This window comes from Myotis myotis, unplaced genomic scaffold (genome assembly GCF_014108235.1).
Source record: "Myotis myotis isolate mMyoMyo1 unplaced genomic scaffold, mMyoMyo1.p scaffold_m19_p_15, whole genome shotgun sequence".
In the NCBI taxonomy this organism is placed as follows: Eukaryota; Metazoa; Chordata; class Mammalia; order Chiroptera; family Vespertilionidae; genus Myotis; species Myotis myotis.
Window position 1 is genome coordinate 32713516 of NW_023416319.1, and position 27255 is coordinate 32740770.

General features: G+C 36.1%; 2 protein-coding genes across 8 annotated transcripts in view; one reads left to right on the plus strand and one right to left on the minus strand.

Moving 5' to 3' along the window:
• PHYHIPL (phytanoyl-CoA 2-hydroxylase interacting protein like) overlaps positions 1-9679 on the plus strand; it is a 35127-nt gene extending 25448 nt beyond the window's left edge. Inside the window, exons 2-5 of the mRNA XM_036336805.1 lie at positions 832-1028; positions 2162-2336; positions 6400-6517; positions 8534-9679. Coding sequence (XP_036192698.1) covers positions 832-1028; positions 2162-2336; positions 6400-6517; positions 8534-9068 — 1025 coding nt within the window. The 3' untranslated portion in view covers positions 9069-9679. The remainder of the gene's footprint in view (positions 1-831; positions 1029-2161; positions 2337-6399; positions 6518-8533) is intronic.
• A 190-nt stretch (positions 9680-9869) lies between these two features.
• Positions 9870-27255, minus strand: part of FAM13C (family with sequence similarity 13 member C) — a 126988-nt gene continuing 109602 nt past the window's right edge. For 3 of the 7 annotated variants that reach the window (XM_036336804.1, XM_036336797.1, XM_036336803.1), the window contains 7 exons: positions 25784-25825; positions 24516-24597; positions 22844-23049; positions 17976-18071; positions 16001-16197; positions 14182-14283; positions 9870-11099 (listed from right to left, as the gene is read on the minus strand). In XM_036336804.1, coding sequence (XP_036192697.1) covers positions 10976-11099; positions 14182-14283; positions 16001-16197; positions 17976-18071; positions 22844-23049; positions 24516-24597; positions 25784-25825 — 849 coding nt within the window. In that variant the 3' untranslated portion in view covers positions 9870-10975. The remainder of the gene's footprint in view (positions 11100-14181; positions 14284-16000; positions 16198-17975; positions 18072-22843; positions 23050-24515; positions 24598-25783; positions 25826-27255) is intronic. The other 4 variants (XM_036336798.1, XM_036336800.1, XM_036336799.1 and 1 more) reach the window with 4 other exon arrangements.

The window sequence follows — 27255 nt, forward strand, 5'->3', positions numbered from 1 at the left end:
CGTTCCAATATATAAAACAAACTTGGCAAATCTGTTTCCATCATACTTTTAGCCAAATTGATAGCATTTGCTCTAAGTGGAAATGTAGGATGCAGTCATTAAAGTGACCAGATGTCAGATCAGTTCTTCAGGATTTTAATATCAATCAAGATAGCAGTTTTTTCTTTCCTAGCTTTATCTGTTGTTTTAGCACTCAGAATTAAATTTATCCAGCTACAACAAATGAAGAGTCCTAGAGTAATTCTTGACAGTAACTTGCAAGGGAATGGTCTTTAATATTACTTGTATATGTAGTATAAATATTACATGCTATTCTGTATATAAATTTCCAAAAGGGAAAAGGAGAAGCAATTTTTATAGACTGCCACTGGTACCTCATAGATTTTTTTAAAAGAAACATTTTTTTGACTGGACTCTTCATATCAACATTTCTGACTTCATCTAGCTTAAAACACCTTATATTTAATTTAGAACAGAATTCATTAGTCATACGGGAATAATGGTCTCTTGGGGCTTTTCAGATGGAAACTACCATGTGAGGCTAATCTTTTATAGACTAGAAAGATAGATTACCACTGTTTTTATTTTCATTCTGTGAAAGCAGAAATTGGAAAAGTAAATTGAAAATGTAGAGTTGGTAAAGACTAATTAGTTATGCTTTTTATTGGTAATATGACCTTTTACTGTCATTAACACTCAGATTACTTCATGAGCAAAATGAAATCTCAAAGTTAGTAATTAGATAGTTGAATTCAGAAATATGTACACAGCTTGCAAACTGTAAAAATCCATTGGTTGGAAACTAACTATCTGTGCATTGTTTTCTTGCAGGGAACAAATCACAAGACAGTGGCATAGCTGAGATGGAAGAACTTCCAGTACCACATAACATCAAAATAAGCAACATTACATGTGACTCATTCAAGATTTCATGGGAAATGGATTCCAAATCAAAGGACCGTATTACACACTATTTCATTGACCTCAACAAGAAAGAGAACAAGAATTCCAATAAATTTAAACACAAGGTAAAATCCTAATACGCTTATATTAGCATCTTAAAAACTTTCTAAGTATGAGGACATTTTCAAAGAAGGAATAATGTTCTATTAATTACTTATATATAATGCATTTAACATGGGGAAAAATAAAAATTACATCTCATTTAAAAAACCTATCCCTCTATGAAATTTTGTAAGAAAATGGAATGCCAAGTATATTGTTAAAATATAATTTTTCTCAAAAAAAGGTAAAATCATAACTCACACAGACATAAAAAATAACATATGTTAAAGATTTTATTTCACTTATTGATGAGGTCTAACAACCAGTTCAAAGAGTAATCCAAAGAAAAGACAATCAGGATATTGAAATAAATGTGTAAAGTAGAGACAAAACTGTTTGGGGTTGGAGGAGGAAGCAAAGGCAGGAGGGGAGGGTTGTGTGTACTCCCACCCCCACTTAACAGAATTCATTTGCATGTATTTAGACAAGAATAACTGAATTGTTATAAGCTATCTAAAAATTACAGAGTGGTAAAATATTTTCCACAGAATCAGAAGAAGATAGCCAGAAGGGTGTGAGATAGGTGATATATAGTTTTTTATTGAAGCACACATTTTTCCCTATGTTAACTGCCGAAAGAGGAATGTGAGAGAGCTTATAAACTTTAGGGTGTTTGTTAAAATACTTTAGGGCTAAAAATTGTTTTATGTAGTCTTTGTTTTATGGTTTGAGAATGAAAATTATCGTTTAGTTGTTTCAGAAATGTAACACTTCTCTGATATTCTCATATTACCTACTTAACACATATCTTTTCTGTTACATATCTCCCTTCATAAGTAACTACAAAAAGAATAATAATTACCTGGTTGAAGTATTTTTTCTTATGTTTCAGTAATTTGACTGATGATGGTGTGGTTTTTTATACTGATACTAAGTTTAATTTGACAAATCTTTTGAAAGAACTGTCTTATTTTGTCTGGAAATTTTGCATTTTACTAGATATAGTTATACATACTAACTATAAATGAGGATTATACTGCAGATAATGTGATAGAACAAGAGAAGTCATTATATTTACTGTGTTCCAATTCTGATTATGCTTCCTTTGCCCCTGCCTCCCTCCGTCCCTCCCTCCTTCTCTCCTTCCCTTCCCTAGGATGTTCCAACAAAATTAGTGGCAAAAGCTGTTCCCTTGCCAATGACTGTCCGTGGACATTGGTTTCTGAGCCCAAGAACGGAGTATACGGTAGCAGTGCAGACTGCCTCAAAACAAGTTGATGGTGATTATGTTGTGTCTGAATGGAGTGAAATTATAGAATTCTGCACAGCAGGTAAGAGAAGAAGAAAAAATGTTTAATAATTCCTATAAAGCTAATTATAGAAAAATTTATTTTTTGTAATTATATGGTGATGTGTATCGCATAGATTGTTACTGCATTGCCAGTAATATTGTATAACAGAACAAGCCGTGTTGTATTGATTGGAAGGAGCTGAGATTCTTAACAAAAGCTGGATAATGGCATTAAATGACTTCTTTGCTACGTACATAGTTTGATTTTTCAAAGTAAAAGCTTTGCAATAAAAATGGATGCAGTTTGAAAATACACTCAGCATATTTTGTGGAAGAACATTGTTTTTCTTCCTTTTTACTTCTTTTTTTCCACAAGTATTGAAAGGAAGCAGCAGCAAGAAACATCCTTCTCTCATTTAGGGGAAAAGAGGCAGATCTCAATGACTGTACTTAATGAGAAACGTTACTGGATTTTTTTCACTTGAGTGCTGAAAATCTCTCTCTAACCTAGTATCTTGTGTGTGTGTGACATGTACTCCTTTACGTCATTAGAAAATACCTCATGGCTGGCATGGCTCAGGGTTAGAGTGTCAGCCTGCAAACCAAAGGGTCCCTGGTTCGATTCTGGTCAAGGGTATGTACCTGGGTTGCAGGTTGCTTGCCTGGTTGGGGCAAGTGTGGGAGGCAACCAGTTGATGTGGCTCTCTCACATCGATGTTTCTCTCTCTCCCCCTCTCTCCCTCTCTTCCACTCTCTAAAATCAATGGAAAAAATATCTTCTCCAATGAGGATTAACACACAAAAAGAAAATGCCTTATAGCTATTTGGCATTGAGATATCTGATGTGGAGAGACCATCCCCTTTGATCTTGAACTTAACCTTAATATTCTTATTATATTGGAGATGTTACCAATCATCTTATTCATTCGTTTATTCATTCAATCAAGAAACATATTTATTGAGGATTTAAATGTGTTGAAAGGATACATCTGTCATCCTCCCCTTTTGTCTATCAAAATGGTGCTTTGTTTCCTCTCTATCTAGGTCAGTGGTTCTCAACCTTGGCTGCACATTAGAATCACCTGGGAATCTTTTTAAAATTCTGATTTCTGGGCCTCATCCTCCAGAAATTCTGTTTCTTTGTTATGGGGTGAGGCCACAACATTAGTAACAAAGAAACAGAATTTCCTAATGTTCAGCCAAGGTTGAGAACCACTGGTCTAGGTCAGTGGTCGGCAAACTGCAGCTGGCAAGCCACATGCGGCTCTGTGGCCCCTTGAGTGTGGCTCTTCCACAAAATACCATGTGTGGGCGCACATGTACAGTGCGATTGAAACTTCATGGCCCATGCGCAGAAGTCAGTATGATATAGCAAGTGGTTGAGTGGCCTTAACATATCATTAGCATATTATGCTTTGATTGGTTGAACGGCCAACCGGACACTTAGCATATTAGGCTTTTATTATATAGGATGTGCTTAGCTACTGCTTAATCTCAGTATCTTCTGTTTTTTCTTAATCTAAAACTGAGTATAAAACTTCAGTAGGTATGCTGAATGGATGGAATTTAATTCTGTGTTATTTTGATTTTACCTTTAACCCTTTTTATGAGAAAGTTGCTAAGTATTGTGACATTCTTGGTTGCTAAGGATTTCAGTGTTTTAGAGCAAGGAAAATATCTCTCTGGTACCATATTTCTTCCCATCTAAGATGTCATTGATTGTAAGAAAAAAATATTGCCAATTAAACTATGAAATTGTGTTTTCTTAGCACATTTGTCACACTCAGGTCAGACATACTAAAATGTTTTTTAAAATACATACTAGAATAGATGAAATATGGCATTGATCATAGACCAGTAATCAGTAAGGAAGTAGCTGAAGATTTCTATATTGTATTAATAGTGAGTAAAGAATTTTCATTGACATAACTTTTACCTGTATTTGATGTCATGTTGAAATTAATATAGCCCCTCAATTTCTTTCCTGAATTAAAATTCCTATTTGGAATCTACCTTGTGTTTACTTATAGCATTTCTGTCCCTTACTTTAATTGTGCCTTCCCAGGGAGATTTAAGTAAGATACAGTAAGACACACACACATTCTCTTTGACAATGTTTGAATTCATGCTATTTTCCATAAGACTAAATTTATCATAGTATTTGTCCATTAAAAAGAGCTGTAGGCCGGCTGGTGTTGCTCAGTGGTTGAGCATCAACTCATGCACCAGAAGGTTGCTGGTTTGTTTCCCAGTCAGGGCACATGCCCAGTTGCCAGCTTGATCCCCAGCAGGAGGCATGCAGGAGGCAGCTGATCCATGTTGATGTGTTTCTATCTCATCGCTGTTTCTATCTCTCTCTCCTTCTCTTTCCGCTCTCTCTAAAAGCAATAAAAACATACAACATTTTTTAAAAAGAGCTATAATTTACCATTTGACATTAGGGAAAGGTGTGAAATATTTATCTTACGGAAACCCTTTGGCATTTCTAGTTCAGAAACATATATATCATCTATCAATTGATACACACATTTATTCTATAATCTATTTAACTATATGTCTGCTTTATTTCTATGTATATGAAGGAAAACCTTATGTCTTTTGTTTAGAGTGATCTCCTTGTTGCTCTTATATTGAACTAAGTCCCATAATTCTTCTATAGAAGTTATAGGGTAAATAATAAGGAAAATGCCAGCTTTTAAATGTGCCACAAAACTTTTCTCTATTTTGCATCTTTATTTCCATGAGTAAAATGTAAGAGGAACTTAAACTGTTTAAAGCTTGTTTCAATTTATCAAAATAATTCAGAGACTATTTCACCTATCTAAGCTTTATCTAGAACCTCGACTGTAAATTTTGAGAGGGCTGTTTTGTATAAATAATCTTTTAATCTGGACATTTCATTCACTCAACATTTATTGAGCACATACTGTGTGCTATGCACTGTGCAAAGTATTGGAAGTAAAACAATACCACAGACTAATCTACTTCTAGCCGCCTGTGACAGATAAAACCCTGTGTTTACCCCATAATAAGTCATAGTTGTCTGTATATTTATCTCCTCCTTTAGACTCTGTGTTCTTTGAGAGGAAGAATACATTTTTATCGTTTAACCTGATCATCTAATTTTGCATGGTACTTTGTACATCTTATGGTCTAACCTAAATAAATGTTTGTTGATCCAGTGAGTAAACAAACCATGAGCAATTCAAGTAGGCTGCTTTTATTTGTAATCTTTGTAGATGAAAACTTCTGCTCACCTTCTGGTACGGGAGTTTGACAGTAATCCTCAATTTCAAAACAGAAAGTTGGTGAAAAGATCAGGTTATTTTGAGAGATGATTTAGACTTTCATAGAGTCTTGTATACTCGAAATTAAAAGCCAACCAGATCTAACCTCTAAAATACTAACTGCATAAACATTTGGCAAATCATTAAACTCATAAGCCACAATTTCTGCATCATTAAAATCACCATATTTAATCTACCTTGCCAGCCTTATAGATTTAGGGAGTAAATTAAATGAGTATTATTTCGACTCCCTTACATTCTATTTGCTGTTTATTTCAGATTATAAGCTTTTTAAATTCAACTTATCAGCTGATAGAAGAAAAGCTTTCATGGTGCTGATTGACATTACTTGAGTTATGCAGAGTCTGTATCCCTTAATATTTTGTTTTAGGATCTTTCATTTTAAAGCATGAAAAAATGCAGGAGTATTCTAAAAAACAACCATAAACCATAACAAAAATATTTTTGTAGAAAGAAAAATGTGCCACACAAAGACAGTATTTTCATTCTTAAATGTAATTTCCTGTTTTCTAAGATGAATTTCCTAAAGGTGACAATGGTAACAATCTTCAATTTATTAAGTACTTACAATATTTTTTTCTCTAATCATCATTTATCCCCTCTATGCCCTCTTCCATCTTCACCAACCCTCTTCCCCGCCACAATCACCACACTGTTGTCCATGTCCATGAGTTCAGTTTTTTTTCTTTTTTTGCTCACTTCCTCCATCCCCCCAGCAGCACCCCCACCAGAACTGTCGCCTGCTACCTATGAATCTGTAACATTTTAATAACAGACTTTTTTTGTTATTTTCAGACTATTCAAAAGTTCATCTAACACAACTTTTGGAGAAGGCTGAAGTGATTGCAGGACGGATGCTAAAATTTTCTGTGTTTTATCGTAACCAGCACAAAGAATACTTTGACTATATTCGGTAAGGATCAAATATATATATTAGCTTTATTAAATTGTATTCAAAATTCTAGGCTTAGGTTTACCTTGAGTCTAGTTCTGGGAAATAGCAATTTTAGTTTTCTTTTCAAAATAGTGAATTATACTCTGATTTTATTTCCCAGAATAATTAAGTAGAAAAAGTTAGATCATAGGATTTTTTCCACTTCATTTAGATTCCTTTCCATAATCATTTGTAATACCAATTCCTGTCTATTTGAGTAAAAGATCTTAAACCTCCAGGACTTATATTGATGATCATTTCATGTACACACTCCTCTAATTCTCAATAACTCAGTGCCTCTGTCTCATATCAACTACTAAATCTTCACCTCTTCTGTGGATCTCTTTAAGATGTTAAAAATGAGAGAACAAAAGAGTGATTATTTCCTGAAATATGGTGAATCAGGTGGGATTTTTAGATTTCTGCCTAGGTGGAAAGCTATCATCTGTTTTCTTAAATTATTCATGAGGATGGTTTCCTTCTTTACATTGTTGGTTTGAGAGAGAGATCCACTTACTTATGGATTCATTAGCTGATCTTGTGTGAGCCCTGACCGGGGATCGAATCCTCACCTTGGCATATCTGGACTATGCTCTAAACAACTGAGCTACCCGGCCAGGGCTCTTTTGTTTACTCTTGAATTACAGAGCTTGGCCAGTATTTCTAAGACAGCCTATGTGTAGTCTTGGGAGCAGTTTCCAAGAATTCAAAAGAATTTTAAGCAATGGGTAATTTCAATACTTACAGCCCTTTTATATTTGTATGAGAAAATTTCAGGAGAGTAAATAGGCAGATGTGTTTTGTGAGACTACGTCTTTTAAAATAAATCCTATATATAGGTTCTAAAACTTTTAATTTATAATTAAAAATTATAGTAATCCCTATGTTATTTCTAAAAGCCTTGGTTTCATGTTAAACTCTAAAGCATTCTCAAATTGACAAGATTGTTTATGAAAAATTAGGAAACTTTGTTTCATACTAGCTTCATTTTTCTTAAATCAAGATCATGGTTTCAGATTTAGATCAGCTCCAAGTTGTGAAAAATGAAAAAAATAAAGATCATAGAGAGAGAAACTAATTTAGGTGGCCTTATTGTTCAAATGAAGTACTTTGCAATATCATATATGTTTATATATTTTGATGTCAAATCATTTCTGCCTTATATGTTTGAATATTTTATGAATACCAAGTTTAGTTCATGACTCTTTTAGCTGGTAAATTTTCTACCCTTAAGTCTATAGAACTCATGGTGGATGCCATTCACTTAATTTAGAGAGTACAAAATGAGAGATACAACAAAATTATACCTGTCAACTGTTGGATAGAAATGACCATATATACTCACCAAGAAAGGTATTTCTTTTATTTGTTAAGCATAAAATTTTGGGGGAAAAAGATCCACTATTGCCATTTTCTTTAATAGAAATAAACACATCTTTGGTATTAGGTTTAGATTCCTGGGATACTGCCAATGTCTATTTTAGATGGCCACTGGAGGTCAGTATTCCTCTGATTGTCTCTGTTCTTTGGGCCCTGACCTTCTGTTTTCAGGTCCTTGAATACTCTAAAATTAGCTTCATCTGTTTCCAAAAATTCTTCCAAGAAAAAAAAAGGCAGAGCATGGAATATGCAGAGTTACTATATATGTAGTTATTCCAATATGCTAGTATTAAAAATGTATTTACTAATAGGGAATTTTTTGCTGGATTTTTCCATGACAGTTATAAATTCATGTAAATTCATTTGTTTTTTTCTGAGCACGAAATTTATTATGTTAAAGACCTCCAAGGTTTGCAACAGAACATTCTTACCTATGGTCAAGGCTAGAACTTAGCCATCTATAGGTAAGGTAAAAAATGCATTCTGCTTGATGTGATATAGGACAAACATTTGGGCTCTTGACAGTTGACTTTTAGGCCTATCACCATTCAAATCTATAAATCAGGAGCTTTCCCACTACTGTACCAAGCATTAACCGTTTCTTCTCTCTTGCAGAGAACATCATGGGGATGCTATGCAGCCCTCTGTCAAGGATAACAGTGGCAGCCATGGCTCTCCTATCAGTGGAAAATTAGAAGGCATCTTCTTCAGCTGCAGCACTGAATTCAATACTGGGAAGCCACCCCAGGATTCTCCTTACGGAAGATACAGGTTTGAGATTGCAGCAGAAAAACTTTTTAACCCCAATACTAACTTATACTTTGGGGACTTCTACTGTATGTACACTGCTTATCATTATGTGATTCTTGTTATTGCCCCTGTGGGATCACCAGGAGATGAATTTTGTAAGCAGCGTCTTCCTCAACTAAATTCCAAGGATAATAAGTTTTTGACCTGCACAGAAGAAGATGGGGTGCTGGTTTACCACCATGCCCAGGATGTCATTTTAGAAGTCATTTACACTGACCCTGTGGATCTTTCTCTGGGCACCGTGGCAGAAATCACTGGTCATCAGCTCATGAGTTTGTCTACTGCAAATGCAAAAAAAGATCCCAGCTGCAAAACCTGTAATATCAGTGTTGGACGTTAATGCCCACTTTTCTTACTCTTATTCAGTCCCTTTCTTTCCCTTAGAAGCATTGATCCTCTGTTGTCCATTTTCATTACCAGATGTTTTCCACTGAAGCATGCATTTGCCGCTATCACCAAAAGCAAACTTCCACTTTTCAAATTTCATTCAGAGCCGTTTTAGTGTTTCCTATTCCCTACCCTTCCCATGACTTTCTCTGATGAAATATCCTGTTCTCCTTCTGACACTTTATTATCTAGATGCTGCAATGTTTTTATTTTTCCTTTATGCCAAACTTAACAAAACAGTTATATAGACCGCTTTAGCAAAATACAAAAATAATGGCTTATAAATGGTGTTTAAATATGCATTCATTTTTATCTACTGAAAAAATATTGGGATAACTCCAAACCGCATGAAAAGGTGTAATTGCAGCATGAGTTAAATATTGAAGTCTAGAATTGTCAGCACTTCCAACTTGTTGTTTGACAGTGTTATTTATGTTATTTATATTTGCTAACAGGAAACAATTACTGTTTCAACATAATAAATATAATAGAAAAATATTTTATTTGTATTGTATAAAATATTTACAATCATATAGAATATATAGTTACATTTTAATAGCAATTGTACACATGTCATGAAACCATTTCCTTTATCAAAGATGTAGTTTGTAAACCTCAAACAGTTGTGTATCTATCCTGTGACAAGTAGATGACTTTAATTAAATTATGAAGGACATTATTCTGATTCATAAAAGTTACAAAATACCAGGTAAATACAGAGAAAACAATTAAGACTCTGAAATAGTCAATATTCTTCCCACCCAAACTATGTGAATTTGTTCAACATCATGCTTAAACATTACAGAAAATAGAAATACAAACATGATTGGTACAAGAGAAAACGACGACTTTTTACTTATTTTTACAAAAGCAAAAACACAACAATATAAAGTTGACGAAACAAATAAAATATTCTGGCTTTTTTTCCAAGGTGTCATAGCAAACAATTTTCAAATCTTTCATTTTATAGAGAATGAAGAAAGCTCTTTGACTTGACTTTACAAAGTATAGACCTTGGAACATTAAGAAAAATGCATATTCCCAATGAAAAAATAGTTATATAATCTTAGTTATAGTAAACAAAAAGATTAGCAATCATAGCTATAATCACATTAGATATATACTGCAGACACTTACCTATCCAAAATACCTATTTTCAAATTTTAATACAATATTTTATTTTAATATAAACATCTGTCAGTTATAGACAAAGATAATTCACAAAGTACATGCTATCAGAATGAACTTTGGTAATCAGAAATGTAAAATTTCAATTAACATAAAATAATGTGCTATTTTTATATAGAAATAAAAAATTAGCAGTGACACATTCTATTATATTTTAGGGTACTAAAAGCCTAAGCAGACAAAGGGGACAAGGTAGATTTTTTTTATCACTTAAAAATCTATTAGAAGTTTCAAATAAATTACTTTCTTACTATCTATATTCCTTCCTACCAAAAAAGAAGAGTTTCTTTTCCTCCTCTTATTGAGGAAATCATACTTTTTCCATCAGCATATGCAGTCTTTGGACACTAAATAGACTTCCCTGAACCAACGGGTGTTTAGATTTGATAAAATATTAGATGTTTTCCGAAAATATTATACTGAACAAGTTTTCTCCTTGGCATAGAGGAAGTTGACTTTTATTTTTCTAATTATACTGTTACATATTGTATTTCCCCCCCACTTAAATCTCTCATCATTTTTAATTACACTTGCCATCCCTTCTTAAAAATAACTATTACTACCACTAAAGTGCTTCAGTTTTCGTTATGTCAAGACTACTTACTCAGCAAGAATGGGAGAGGAAAATAAACTTTATCTTGGATGAAAATGATCACAAACATTTCTTAAACCTCAAATAGTTTTGGCCACATCTTGCTTGCTGATTAGGACCTCTAGTAGTCTCAGTTTGGCTTTTATGTGCTTATATTCATAGTACTCATCTGCCATGGGTATCCTATCTTCCTTTTGTGGACTTCTGCAAAACAGAAAATACCATCTATTAGTTCACAATGAAGCAAGTCATTACAAATCCTTTCATAATTCTTGAGAAAGTATGGGGTAACAGTTTCCACTTGGTTTTTGCATTATGTCTTTTTTTTACCTTCCCTTTCACCTTCATTCACTCCCTCTTCCATGTATTATTTAATAGTAACCTTTGAGAACTTCAATGTCATAGGTATTTGGCAAATACACAGTATAGTCCAACACACAGACATATCAATAGGGCAGGTGAAAGGGCTGAGGGAAAAAAACACCAGAACAAGACATTCCTTGACTAGTCATTCTCCCATTGTCCATGCCACAGGTCCATGCCTATACAGAGTGTTCCACCTTTACAGTGATAATGGTTAAAAAATATCAAGTGAAAACACTACAGAAATCATAGCAACAAAAATAGTTTATAAATGTATGGTAATATAGGGAAAAAAGCTCAATGACTATCTTACAAACATTAAATATTTCCAAGTTTTCTTGAAATCATAATACCTGTTTCTGCAAAAGTATAGTAGAATCACTGAGTTCTGTAAGAAATTTATGAGTGTACATTTCAGTGGTTCTCTTAGCAAACTATACTAAGACTAGACATGATAATGCATAGATTTGTATACATATGCATTCTAACTAGTACATGTTCTTGCCATGTACTTTGAACAACAATTGGGAAACATATGCAGTTAAAACCATTTGCCTTCCCACAAAAATGTTGCCAGGACATGTTCCCTAAAATGCAATAATTGCTTCAGGATCTCAGAAGACTCTTGCTTGATAAGATGGCCAATTGCTTTTAAGACATTTTTATCCATTACTTTGAAATACAATGGGTAGAAAACATGTGAAGTCACCACAACTGCTACTTAATATGCTGAATATAGAAAACAAATACTCTCCAATATTACTATGACTGAAAATGGGTAAATAGCAAATATTTAATGTTTTACCTATACCCCCTTCTATTTTCTCAGTACTGATAAAGATATATTTATATCTCAACAAATAAAAAAGCTAATCCCTAAAAGGTAGTTATCTACTTGTATTGCACCACTATACAGTGTTCTGCAATTTCCAGTACAGAACTCAGACTAGTACTCAAATCTATAGAGAGGGTTCCTTTTAAATGTCAAAATTATGTACCATAATTCCTTTGCCTCCATTCTGTATTATAGGTCAAATTTATCATGACTGGGTGTCTAAATGCTGCCTTAATTTGTGTACATATATATATATAAGTGAATAAATTATCTATTTTATAGGAAAACAGGAATAATCCATTCTGTGACCTTCCCTGGTTCTGTATACTCCATTCTGGCTAATAAATAAGAGTGCATTGGCCCAAATGAAAAATTTTGCTAGTATTTCCTGAAGCAGTTTTACCATTATATAAAAAAATTCTTAAAGTGTTTATTAGCATAGTTCCTGGCTCATAATTGTTAATAATGTAAAATCAACATATAATGTCTCATGCATGATAAATATTACAAGAACATTTATATTAGCTTAAAATTTTTAGTAATCCATGGTTATGTTACCTTATGGATAGTTAGGCCTTTCCAATAAAATGTCTTATGAAAACAAGTTTAAGATACATATTTTGTAGCCATGCAATAATTTGTATTATATCACCACTTTTGCATTTAGTTGAAATGTATTACCACAAGAGGGCATACAACCTCAGTCAAACAGGATTATCTGAAATGGATTCAGGACTAACAGGTTCAGGAGAATACTGTATGTGGAACATAACTAACTTCCCTGTATATCAGAGGTTATGCCAAGTACCATTGCAGATCGACTAGGCAAGACTACTAGTACAAAAAGTTCTCAAACTCTTTATAGTAGACTCCTTGGTTCAAATAGGTAAAAATATAAATGTAAAAGTTGTATGGAAATTTTATAAAAGGAAAAATGGAAATTGCAAAAACAAGAAATTATGTTTTATAGTCTAAGTTTTTAACAGCTATGGAATATTCTCACTAGATTAGTTAGCATCAGCAAAAAGTAAGTAACTTGGACTTGTACCAATCAATTGGAAAGGAAGATTCCAAGCAGAAAACTAGGTTGGTTACATCTGTATTTGCTAAATGCATAAAGTTTCTGACTTAGTAGGTCCAGTTTTAGTGAACAGCCCTGAAGAACTGAAATGGAAACGCGGCTAAGAGGTGAGTAGACTTACACTTTTCCAAGATGCTTTAGAAAATAGCCTCTCTCCGTCAGGGCAACCCTCATTCTGCTGAAATGAAAGTTCAGGAAAGGCGGATGTGTAGATGGAGAGGACTACCAAGGAGCCAGTGCAGCACTGACTCCCACCTCTGCCACCTAAATAACTTTGTGACTTTGGGAAAATTATACCCTTTATTATTTAGGACTGATGACCCCTATGATAGCTATGGCTTCCCAAAATATTCCAGGAAGTGCAGTCATTTCATCATGGAAACAGGCTCAAGATAGTTAAGTGATTTGTCACTGTCTCTTCCAGAAGTAGATCAGTAACCCATGTGTATAATTTTGTTGACTATACACCAAAATTTAGAGGAAATTAATGGAGTACATAATGAGACACTTGGGACAACACAGAAAAAGAGAAGACAAATAGAGGATATAGCTAAATATTTTTGAAGGGGCAGAAAGAATCCTGACTAAAATCCTGAAATAAAAGAATTAAGGGCAGATCCTAAAGTTTAGAAGAGATATTTAAAGGAAAGGAAGAATTATTTAATAAATTAGAGAATAACTTGTAGAACAAATAAGTTATTTGGGCTGAAAAATCAGATTTTTTTAAAGGTTTAGGTAAATTCAATAGTTATTATTTAAAGTTAGGGATTTTTGGAGTTCATCCTTTATTTTTAAACTCTGATGTCATACTTGATAGTTACAGCCTTCCATAAAACATACCTAATAATGGATTATCAGAATGTTGCATTAGACAAATCCTGGGACTAAGTCATTATGGGAATTGTATATATCTTGCGTAGAGTCACTGTTCCTTAAAAACTTTTAGTTCATTCTTAACAATAGTTCCCCAGGAAATATTAACTTAAAATATTCCTCTGCAAACTTACCTTCCTGTTTGTTTAAAAAATTGTTCTTCAAATTCTCTTAAGGCTTTCCGAAGTCTCTTCTTGTCAGCCCTAGTTTCTCGGAGATGGTCAAGAAGTACAGGCCTATATCAAGTAAAATATATATTTGCCATAACTGAGCTCTGGCATAATTGAGAGATCATGAGTAGATTTATCTATTTAGCAAAAGCATATAATGATACAGAAATGTTCTGCCTAAAAGGGTATCTTTGAATCAGTATGGCACATGTAGAGCTGACCATAGGGGAGCACAAAAACGGAGGAAAGTACTTAATGAAAACAATGTCATGGGAAAGGAGAGAGGACAAGGACAAATAGGAGGTAAGCAGACTGAGTCCATTTAAAAAGTGGTGAAGGTAAAGGGCATATAAGTCAATGTGGAAGAAACAAGACATTTTGAAGGAATACTCATCAGTATTTGGTGATAGACTGAAGAGGAAACGATTTTAAAGAAAACTGTATCCTTAACTAGAGTATGGGGAGAAGAGCAAAATCCTTGAGAATGAAATCAAGATCCCCAAAAAAGCTACATTGCAAATTCCACCCATTTCATTCTAAGACAAGAGAGAAAGTCATATACTTTAGAGAAGGAAATTGTATTTGGTGAACTTGTGTGTGGTTTCAGAACTCTGAGCTCTGAACTCCGGGCATTTTGATTTAAAAAAAATTCATTGCATTCAAAAAAAAAGTCTACCACCCCAAATAAGAATAGCTGCTTTAGAACAACTAACCAACCAACCAACAAATAAAGGAAAGGAGGGAGAAAGGAAAAGATGAAAGGAAGGGAGGGAGAAAGAAAGACTGATTTTCTGCTTCCAAACAGGTCACTCATCTGTGAGCTGAAATTCATGTACCAAATGCTTCTACAAGCACACTAAAGTCTCAATTAATACTTTAGTCCTTAATCTCACCTCATATATTTGCAGGGATTATATCCCTATCTTGGAGCATACAGTTACCACATTATAATACACATTAAAGAAAATCTCATAATCTGGCTAGTAATATACAAACCAAAGGAAGGTCAAATGATCAAGAGGAATGCCCTCTACTGAATGATGATAATGACACCACTAATGAAAAACCAAATAGCTCCTGACTGAGGGGCCATTAAGAGACAAAGGGAGGCTTATTTAACTTAAGGTCAAGGGGATTCCCAATCTGGAGAAATCATCTTTTGTAAATGAAGTGGACTATGATAAAGGTTTTAACAACTATTGACTCAAGATCTCAATTCCTTTTCGTCCAGTATTTTCAAAGGGCAAGAATTAGACTGGTGCCAGGCCCCGGGGAAAAGATGTGCAACTGTAGCCAACAACCTGAGCATTTATGGCATCTTTAGGGAGCCTTGGTTCCGCATGGCATTGTCTTCTCACTTCTCCAGTTAAGAAGACAACCAGATTATGTTTTGAAGGCCACTCTCTGATGGCGTTTTTTAAAGTCTAGCCCTGACCGGTTGGGCTCAGTGGATAGAGCATCAGCCTGCGGACTGAAGGGTCCCGGGTTCGATTCTGGTCAAGGGCATGTACCTTGGTTGCGGGCACATCCCCAGTAGGGAGTGTGCAGGAGGCAGCTGATCGATGTTTCTCTCTCATCGATGTTTCTAACTCTCTATCCCCTCTCCCTTTCTCTCTGTAAAAAATCAATAAAATATATATATATAAAAATAAAGTCTAATAGCGCTTCTGAATTTCATATATATATATATATATATATATATATATATATATATATATATTACCACAGACCAGAAGGCGTTAAAAGGTGACCCCATTCATTCATTTTTAGGTTTCACACTCACATGGTGGCTTCATGTAAATTGGACATGGAGAGGGCTGGTGGTTTGATTTCTTTCTTTTCATCTGGTAGCAGGACCCTTATAGGTTCAGTCTCAGAGTAGGTGAGGTGATCACCACCAGGAAGGTAAGATGCTGGATTTGGCAAAGAAAACTGTTGGCTTCTTTGTGTACAGTCTTCATCAGAGTCCTCTTCCTCCTGCTTATTGTGGGCAGAGTTAAATGAAGTCACAAAATGCTAAGTGCCTCTTGAGCAGTGGTTCTCAACCTTCCTAATGCCGCGACCCAGACCCTTTAATACAGTTCCTCATGTTGTGGTGACCCCCAATTTCATTGTTACAAATTCAACGTAATTAAAGCATAGTGATTAATCACAAAAACAATATGTAATTATATATGTGTTTTCCGATGGTCTTAGGCGACTCCTGTGAAAGGGTCGTTCGACCCCAAAAGGGGTGGCGACCCACAGGTTGAGGACTGCTGCTCCTGAGGAAGCAAAAACAGGATGGGGAACCATAGATAAACACCATGGAAACAGTAGATAACCCTTATGCCTACTGAGAGCCAAAAAGGAAAAACCAAGAGGAACTCTTCCTCAGTTGCATCAAAAAATTTACAGAAGTTAATGAGCAAAGAAATGCCAATGCTGGGCTAAAATGCTCACCAAGTTCATCTCTGTTTGTTGGGCCAATGAAGGCATAAGCATCCAAGACATGCAACAATCTGGGCTGCATTGCCTAGTAGTCCCTCCCTTTTATCCAGACCTTCTGGGCCACAGCTTCATACGTTATATGGGTCAGGATGGCAAAACACTTCTTGTCATCCAGAAATACTTAAATCAGATCTTAGTGTGGGCCATAATAAAATACAGAGGATACTCAGAAAATTGACAAATTCAGGAAGAGTTCTATGAAAGCCAAAGCAAAATGAAGTTATTCATTCCTTAAGCTGTTCTGGTAATGCTTATCACAACCAAAAGACTTTTTTGCAGAAAAAGTTCTGAAAATCATACCCCATTTTAAATTATATTTACTTAATGAGAAAATTCCAAAGATTATGAATCACTATTGTCGTCTTTAAAACTGTGGAAGTATAAATGTACTCAAGTATATTTAAATTTATATTTGTTAATATTTCCTTTTATATTGACCAAGTGACTGTTTGAATATTGATGGAGTAGGGTTTGTGGTGCTTTTCTAGTTCTGTATTCCCATAAATCATTCTTTATTAAAAGTAGTCTAACTCAATTTCAGTAGTCATATTTTCTATTGAAATAATCTACTTATATCTTTACAGTGATGGTCAGATGATACCAAAAACAGATGTTGCATTATATCAAGTAACACTGCCAATTATCTTGTTAAAGTTAACTAACATAACTTTATAACAGAATAGAAAGGCATGCCAAAACCGGTTTGGCTCAGTGGATAGAGCGTCGGCCTGCGGACTGAAGGGTCCCAGGTTCGATTCCGGTCAGGGGCATGTACCTGTGCACTTCCCCCGGTGGGGGATGTGCGGGAGGCGGCTGATCGATGTTTCTCTCTCATCGATGTTTCTGACTATCTCTCTCCCTTCCTCTCTGTAAAAAATCAATAAAAATATATAAAAAAAAATTTAAAACCAATCTGTAAAAAAAAAAAAAAGAAAGGCTGTCTAGCTGTGTTGTAAATTAGACAATGCCAAACTGAAATCCAAGGTTTGTTCTCCTCACCCAAGCAATGGAACAAATGTTAACACTGACTTCCAATATTACAGTTGCCATAGATTCCTGTTTCATAATAGTTTTAATCATCAGCCACTATTAAGTAGAGTATCGGGGTGGAGGGAGACCACTCTCCTAGTTTTTGAAAATAACTGGCCTTTTTAGCAGCATATACTGCCAAGAAGGCTCCTTTATAACTTCCATAGTGCTGCCTCCCTAACCAAACATCACTCCAAAGCACAAGTACAGGTCTGGTTAATGCAAGCGTCCTGACTCACAATTGTTGGAATCAGGGAAGGCGTTGACAAGATTTGCTTGATAATCCGGCATCGATCATAAAGAGGCTTTATGAGGTTCTTGTCTTGCTTAGTTACCTGGAAAAAAAACAACAACACATGAAATTAATTACTGTTCCTTTCTCACATAGGAATTAAATTGATATTTTTAGCAGGCAAAAAAAGTTCTGAATCCTCAAAGTAAGGGATTATAAAATATAATGCAACAGTAATTAGAAAAGGGGAAGTCATTTATAAGATACTGTATAAGGCACATGCCAATTTTCTTCTAGGAAAAGTTTCTTAAAGGATAGGTCCTAGTTTAGAAAGATGTTTTTAAAGCTTTTTGAAGGAATCTTCAATGTGTAAGTGGTAAGGAGTCTGTTCTTTAATTATTTTTTCATTCTTAAAAAACCAATGGGTGATCAAAACCTATTGATTTTTCTTCTGAAATGTTTTGTATCTGGACCTTTGTGATTATATTCACAAACATTTACCTCAGGTCTTCATCACTATATGCTTAGATTATATACTAACTTACTGGCTAGCTCTGACATCAAAACTATTTTGGATAAGCAATTAACTTCTCTGAATCCTCAATTTCCTACCTATACAAGGAGGTTAGAGTTTCAAAGCTCTTTCCAAATAAAAAATTCCATGTCTTGTTCCACTAATGCATTCTATTACCCCTCTGCTATATGACCCATCTCTCAACACTATTTTCAACAGGTTACAGGTACATTGTGCACAGAAGTTTAAATAGCTTCCTATTTACCTATGTATCCACCTTCCTACCTCTTCCATCCAAAGTGACCAGACTTCTCTGTTTGCTTTGCTTTCCTCCCTGTTGTATCCTATGTTAATTCACGACATATCTACCACAACCACCCTTTCATTCTGGACCAATGGTTCTCTTTTGGCACATAGTGGGAGGGGATGATAGAAATTGCCCATAGCCCATAGGTATCTTATCAACGTACAAGACATATAAGGGGAAGAAGTAAAGGTCTGAATTTTCAAAGGGGGTGGTTTTTTAGATGCATTAAAAAAACTACTGTATATATGAAACTTTCTTTTTCATAAACTTAATGGTAATCTCACACAAAAACCCAAACTGAGACATGTAACTTAAAGGAAAAAGAGGCAACTGACCAAATTGGAGATGATATTTGCAAACAGATTTACTGTCAAAAATATATAAAGAACTCATAAAACTCAACATCAAACAACCCAATTAAAACATGACAGAGGACCTGAACAGACACTTCTTCCAAGAAGACAAATGGCCAGTAGATACATGAAAAGATGCTCAAATTCACTAGCTATTAGGGAAATGCAAATCAAAACTACAATGATACCACTTCATACCTTTAGAATGGCTATTATCAATAAGACAAGTAATAAGTGTTGGCGAGGTTATGGAGAAAACGGAACCCTCATTCACTGGTGGTGGGAATGTAAACTGGTACAATCCAGCAATCCCTCTTCTGGGTATCTACCTGAAAATCTTGAAAATATTTATTCCCAAAGATATATGTACCATTATGTCCATTACAGCATTATTCGTGGTGGCCAAGATATGGATACAACCAAAGTGTCCTTAGAGGATTGGATAAAGAAGATATGGTACATATATACAATGGAATACTACTCAGCCATAAGAAAAGATGAAATACTGTCATCTGTGACAACATGAATGGACCTTGATAATATTATTCTAAGTGAAATAAGTCAGAAAAAGCTGAGAAACATGTAATTTCACTCATATGTGGGATACAAAACTAAAATGCAGGCACAGACAACAGTATGGTGGTTACCAGAGCAAAGGGGGTGGAAGGGTAGAAGAGAGTACAGAAGGCAAAATATATGGTAACAGAAGATTATTTGACTTTGGTGGGCACACAGGCAATATACAGATAATGTATCATAGAAATCTGTACTTGAAACCTATATGATCTTATTAACCCTAATAAATTAAATGTAAAAAATAATGAAATGTATTAAAGGGGGAAAAAGTGGGACCTAATGAGATAATTTCAAATGCTAAAGAGCTAATTGAGCCAGAAATAATACTAGCTACTTTGAAAATTTACAGTCCTCCCTTTGATTGTGTTGTGGCTTCTGGACTCCCTCTTAGGACACACATTATAGCTGAAATAGCCACTTCATGGTTTACTATGTTAAAGCTCTCTCAGGAGCAATACTGAGGCTTTAGATAGGCCTAGATGCTAGTGCAGATGCTCTCTAAAGGACCGAACTTTAGCCTACCACAGAGATACTTGGTTTATTTGAAGGGGCTTCTGACATTTATTAAATTGTTCAAAAGATACTTTATTGTAAATAATTAAAATAAATTGCCACTTAAACAAAGATGACATTTGAAGAACTCTTCGATTATTCTTTGATCTTCAGACTCTCATTGCATGTCCCTGTTTTACTTTGATGCCTCAGTAGGATAACCAACCATCCCAGTTTGCCCAGGACTGAGGTGTTTTGTAGGATATGGAATTTTCAGTGTTAAAACCAGCACAATCCATGGAAACCTGGGGTGGTTGGTCAACCTGTTCCTCAAAGATCTTAAAATTAACATGTCCAGAACAGACCTCTCGAGTTGTCACTCCCACTCCCAATGAACCATCACCAACTTGGACGCTTCCTTTTCTTCACTTTCTCCTACCCAGTAATTCAGCATGTCCTTTGATTTTATGTTCCAAAAATACTTTGAATATATCTATTTCTTACCATCTCCAAGGTTACCATGTTAATCCAAGCCACCTGTTTTATTCTCCCCTTTCCACTCTTTCCCCCTATGATTTATTCTCCATGCAGCAATCAGTAAGATCTTTTAAATGTAAATCACACCAAATCACTTTTCTGCTTATAACCACTCAACAGCTTCCCAATACTTTCTACACCTGAAAGGTCCTGTGTGATGGGCCTGGGTCTATCTTTAACTTCATCTCATGCCAGCCTGTGCTCTAGCCTTCAGACTCGAGATTTGCAAGTAGACAAAGCTCTTCCTTCAAGGCCTTTATACTTGCAGCTCCATCTATCTAGAATGTTCTTTGCTGCTCTCTTAGCTTAATTCTTCTTTATTAAATGTCACCTATTGGTCTTCTTTACCACTCTTATTAAAGTAGAACGCATACCTATTATTTCCTATTATGTCATCTGGTTAATTTGCTCAGTACGTATCAAAATCTTTAATGACTTTGAATTGTTTATTTGTTGTTGCATCCAAACTCCCAGAAGAACATGAGCTCCATGAAGGCAGTGAACCTACCGTGGCTTCTATATCTTGTTTATTTTTTATATCCAGCATGTATCAAAGTTCACAATACATAGTAGGCACTCAAATCTTTCTGCAATGAACGACTGCCCACAAGTCACCTAGTATCTCCCTTTATTGTCACAATAATATGAGTAGGTGTTACCTGTATTTTATAGAGGAGCAAGTTGTATCTCAGATAATTAGTTCACTTGCCAAGTATACATGGTTAGAAATGTCCCATTCAAGTGCTGAGTCCTGCTCTATATTGTCCCAATCCCAAGTCATCCCTCAGTGCCTTAGTCAACTGACTAGAGCATAGAATTAGGACTTTGGTATTGACTAAGCTGCCTTTAAAAGTGTGGTCAGGGTAACTATAAAATACAGGAAATTCCATCAGAGGCACTGAAGAAAGGAGACTCACAGATGTGTTATCCTCTTACTGGCTAGCATACAAGTCTAGAATCTGCAGGAGAGAGGATAAGTGAGCTGAGTAGGTGAAACCTATTCACTTGTCACAACATATATTGGTAATTTTTTAAGTCTAAAACTACTTCATAAATATAAGGTGGCCTTGGGCCCATTTCCACTTATAGATCACATGTCCCAATGTAAAGGACTAGTCCAGGTACACATGATAAACATTAGGATTTGGCTTATGTTGCCATATTATGATTAAGACCAGATAATTTACAATAGAGCAGGTAAAGGCAGCACTCTCCTCAAGAAGACTTCCTTCCAAAATTAAATATGCTAGTTTGGTCATTCATCTGTCCATTCACTCAGGGAATATTTATTCAATACCTACGTATCATCAACAACAGACAGCCCTCTACCCAAGAAGTTTAAACTACAGTATAAGAGACAAAATGGCATAAAGCACGATTAGAGCGGTGATAGGCTAGCTACAACTCCTAATAAATGAAAGGGAACCACACCACACTTAGAGTTGACACAGGAAGGATCATAAGGAAAGTTCCTTGGCATAAGTGAAGTGTAGCATAGATATGCAAGATGAGGAGAGATTAAGCAGGTAAATGATAACTGCCATGTTTTTTTTTATAAAATATAATACATCTTTTTTGTTGAGCTCCAGGCTCATATATCCAAATACCTAATTGCCAACTGTATTTGGATGTCACATAGATTTCAAAACTAAATGTCTAAAGCTGAAGACATCAGACATCTTACCTAACACTCCTCTAAAAACCCTACTTCTCTATTCTTCTGTAAAATTCTACCTCATCCCTGCTTTGTTATTTTTTAATGGAATATGGAAAAATGGGATTGTGATCCTAGTTTTGGGTTTATTTACTAATTTATTGGGGGAAACCGGGGTGGGGGGTGCGGAGAAAGAGATATGATAGACACTGTGCCTGCCATTTGCTTCCCATTAACAGGCAGTGCTATAACCTGGAATCATGTGGCGACACCCACAGGTCATGGCCAATGACGCTAGGAACTCATCCGACTGAAATTTCAGAGCCATTCTCCCAGAGATGTGTATGTGGTGCCAGAATGCTCTGATACTTTGGTCAAAACCACAATCCAAGCGGTCAAAACCACTGTGCAGTGTTGGTCCCATGAAGATGTGGTGAGGTACCTTAGAATCGTCCTCAGAGGGAAGCTGCTCTCTCTTCTCCAAGCAAGTCAACACGGCATCTGGAGTCTCCTCTCCCGAGGAGCTTGGCTCAGGGCCCACAGCTTCTGGCCTCCCTTCTCTGGGGACCGTGGGTTGCCCACAGGACAGGTTTCTAGGTAGGCCTTTGGGAGCAGCTCCTTGTTCCTCCGACAGCTTCAATTTTAGTTCTAAGAGAAATGCCAGGAGTTACCATGAGCAAGGTAACTGGCCCTTATAAGAGCACAGACACTTTGAGGAATTCCCACTCCTTATGCCAAGTCAGCAGAAATGAAGAGTGCTGACAATGGCTTTCCATAGGGCAAGGGCAGTCTTGATACCAGGACTAAAAGCATTAGCTCCCAGTGACGTGAACGCAGAGGGACCTCATGGAGGCTGGGATCTCATGGAGGTGAAGGATCATGTGTGGGAGCAACTCAGTGGTTTACATGTTAAAGTAGGAGTTCTGAAGGTAGACCAGTGGTACCTGGCCCCAAAGTTTTCACCTGTTACCTACTGTAGCAGCTGAAATTCTACACTTGTAGATTCATTTACTTGGGTTTTGAAAGTTTTGCAGTGATTAGGAGCCCCTGTGGAAACTCAAGTACTTTTAGAAGGCATTACACATGCGACTGTCAGAGGACATGCAAGAGGGATGGGAAAGGGGATGTGCAAGTGCCAGCCCCCACTTCAGAGACATCATAGTTTGTCTAATGCCAGCTCTTACAATCCAGGAACCACCACTATTGCCATATGGCTTTATATACACCTACATAATTTAAAAAGCCACTTGGGACTTATCAGGGAATTACATTTCAGAATATGTTAGGGGACTGGTTGTTTGAGCGAGGCTATTTAGATTGATTTCTCAATTACATGGCGCATTTTCTTTGTTTGATGTTTGCTTTTAGCGAGACACTGACGTGGTGTTTAAACACTGCATATTTTATAAATCTGCTACATCATTACAGTTTAACACCACTGAATTATTATGCCCTTTCAATTCTTTAATCACCATACTTCTAGAAATGTGGAAACTCTCCCATGTTTCTAAGTACTAAGTGAATGTGGAGAGAGGAAGAAAATAAATTATTGGGAAATAACTACAGTCCTTTAAAATGGATTTTAGACTTAATTAACACTCACACCACCATCTCCAGAGAAAGAACAACACTGGATTATGAGGCAAGAGAACTGAGTTTTACGCTTAGCTCACCACTTCCCAGCTACATAAACTGTGGGCATAAATGCCCTCATCTGCACAACGTGGTATGTGAAGTAAATGACTGCTGAGACCTCTTCTGGTTCTAACATCCAAGAATCCAATAACCCAGGGAAGTTAATGCTCCACATACTGAAATGTGCCTGGCACTGAAGCGCATCATTCCACTTGGGAGTCTGGAGTTCCTCAGCCTACTTATAAAAGATTTATTAAATGGGCCCAAACAATGAAGGAGACCCAGATCCCTTCATTTTCAAAACGGGGCCTCCAATCTCAGTGGGAGACAAGGTTAAAGGGGGGCACAGTTGAAACAGAATTTAAAAAATGCCCTAGGGTACATTTGTCGTTACTTTACCTGCTGCTTTTCTCAGAAAGCACATTGTCATTATTTTAACTGCTTCTTTTCTCAGAAAAGAGACCCTTGGCTGGTTTTACCTTTGAGTTGTTTGCGACCTTTAGCCAAATCATTCATCCATTTCAGGACTTCGGGATTAGAAGTCTTGTCACCATGTGAAGGCTACCAAAGGAGGAGAAAATGGGGATGGGAAGGAAGGAAAGAGAGAGAGAAAAAGAAAAGCAAGTTTTTAAAACAGCAAAACACACAAAGACAGTTTCAGAACAAAACCTATAAAGCTGGGAGATGAATTCAGGCATTAAAAACTCCAGGTGATGAAGTTGCTTCCTCCACACCTTCATTCTTGTCATGGACATTGTTTCTAAACATGCTGGTTACCCAGCATTTTCACAACCTCCTAACCCAGTGGTTCTTAACCTTCCTAATGCCGCGACCCAGACCCTTTAATACAGTTCCTCATGTTGTGGTGACCCCCAATTTCATTGTTACAAATTCAACATAATTAAAGCATAGTGATTAATCACGAAAACAATATGTAATTATATATGTGTTTTCTGATGGTCTTAGGAGACCCCTGTGAAAGGGTCGTTCGACCCCCAAAGTGGTCGCGACCCACAGGTTGAGAACCGCTGTCCTAACCACACCAATGCCCCTGCAGTCTAACCCTCAGTCCCCTTGTGGGCCACTCCCCCCCACACACACATTGCCACGACTTTGTTTGTATCGATGTGGATGACTGCACTGATACAAACCAGCATTACTTACTTCCTTGTGCTCACATCCATGACTTATGACCACAACCTGCCTGGAGAATACTGGAATATTTAGCTCCTATCAGTCATATCCTCCAAGCTGAACAAAGGAGACCCCAGGTTCTCTAAAACCTGACAGTAGTCTGGGAAGTCAGGATGTCACCCAGACTTCCAATCCTCCCACTGTTTATAGACTCAGTAACTGGGCTAATGTTAACATTAAGCTTAATCATATGTGTGTGACCTTGAGAAAAGTATTTAGTCTCTCTGTCCCTCAGTTTCATCCATCAAATGAGAATTATAATAGGGATGATGTGAGGAATAAATTAGTTAATATATGCAAAACACTGAAAAACATCCCAGGCATACACTAAACACTATAGATGTATTAGTTAGAATTACAAATATTATTATTATTACTAACAGGGATGGTAGGTAGCAGTGCTACTACCAGACCTTCAAAGAAACACTAAATACATCTTCACCAACAAATACATAGGGGTATGTTTGTCCTACCAAGTAACTAATCATACTAGGGTGTGGCAATAACAATATATGTTTTATTTTAAATGGCTCTGTTAATATAAATCATTCACCTTGATTTCTGAATTTCTTCGCAGAGCATAAAAGTGGATTTTCTACAGAAAAGAGAAAGTAGGAGATAAGAAGAGCCAAACATACAGAGCCTCCATCCCCATAGATCAGTAAGAAACTTTCTTAAAAGAGTTGAGGCCACCCTGTTAACTGAAATGCAGGCTCAACAAGATTAATAGTTACTTTGAATTGAATATACAGAGAAATATTGAGTAATGTTCATGATAACATAATCATAAACATCATAATAATAGTCAGAAACACTGCTTTCGGCCAAGTCTAGGGGCTCTGCCATGTTTCTTTATGGATCCACTAAATCCATGTAACAGAGTTTTTGGTGAGGCAGAGGCCTAGGGAGATGACTGTGTTCCTCTCAACTTCAAAGGGAAAAACTGCTTGTGTGACAGGATCATCAAATGTGTAAGGGATTCATTAGATTAATTGTGAAACATAAGACATGCTTCTAATACTCCTAGAATGATGTAAAAACCATACTTTCCAAATCAGGATGGAAAAGATGATTGAAGGAGATTGACAGTGATTATTTTTCCCAGGGAAGTTTGGAAGGGATACTATGGTTTCCAAAAGGGAAGTCCAGGTTTCAGGACCATGGACAGTGAGATGAGGGCACACCTCCAAAATACAGAACTTAGCTTGGTCCTATCCATGGTTGGCTAGAATGATGCCCTGTGCTACTTCCTTGATATACAGTCCAGGGCTTTGGCTTTGGAATGTATATCAAGTCCAAATCCCATTATATGGACAATCAGTGTACATTTTGTTTCTCTAAATCCTCACAGAATTCTCCATTCTGATCTGAAGAATCAGTGTCTTTGAAACTTGTCTTTTTTCACTGGATATGCTCCACATAGTTAATGCCATCTTTTGAAATACTGTTAAAAACAAAATTTTCTGACAAAATATTTTAAAGGCTGAAATTTTCTGAAATGAATTTTTTATTTCCCTGCTCTTGGGGGATATTTCAAAAGAGGTTAAATCAAGCTCACAAGGGTAGCAGCTTTCAAATCACATGGAAAGTTTTCATACACAGGCTTTGAATCTTTCAGCCTTCTAATTTTGAACTGAATAATTCCAGTTTAATAGACCCCCAAAAGCCATACACTCAGATACTACATTGTAGATTTTGTTCAGGGAAATAAAAATGGGGTTCCAGTGTTATATACCGATGATACCACTGGGCCAGAATTGTGGTCTGCTAAAGGCAGTTCAGAAGACAGTTTAGAAAGATTTCTGGATTAGGGATGAAAATACCTGAATTGATGTCTGGCTAGATCAAGTCTTTGCTGTGTGATCCTGGAATAGTCACTTCCCTTCTCTGGGCCTCAGTTTCTCAATGGTCAAGTAAGAAATAAGACTGCCTGAACTCTTCTCATTCTAACTTCTTTAATTACAGTGAAAGTGGACATCTGGCTAAAACAGCCTTTTCTAGATCTATGAGTCTAACAATAGTTAA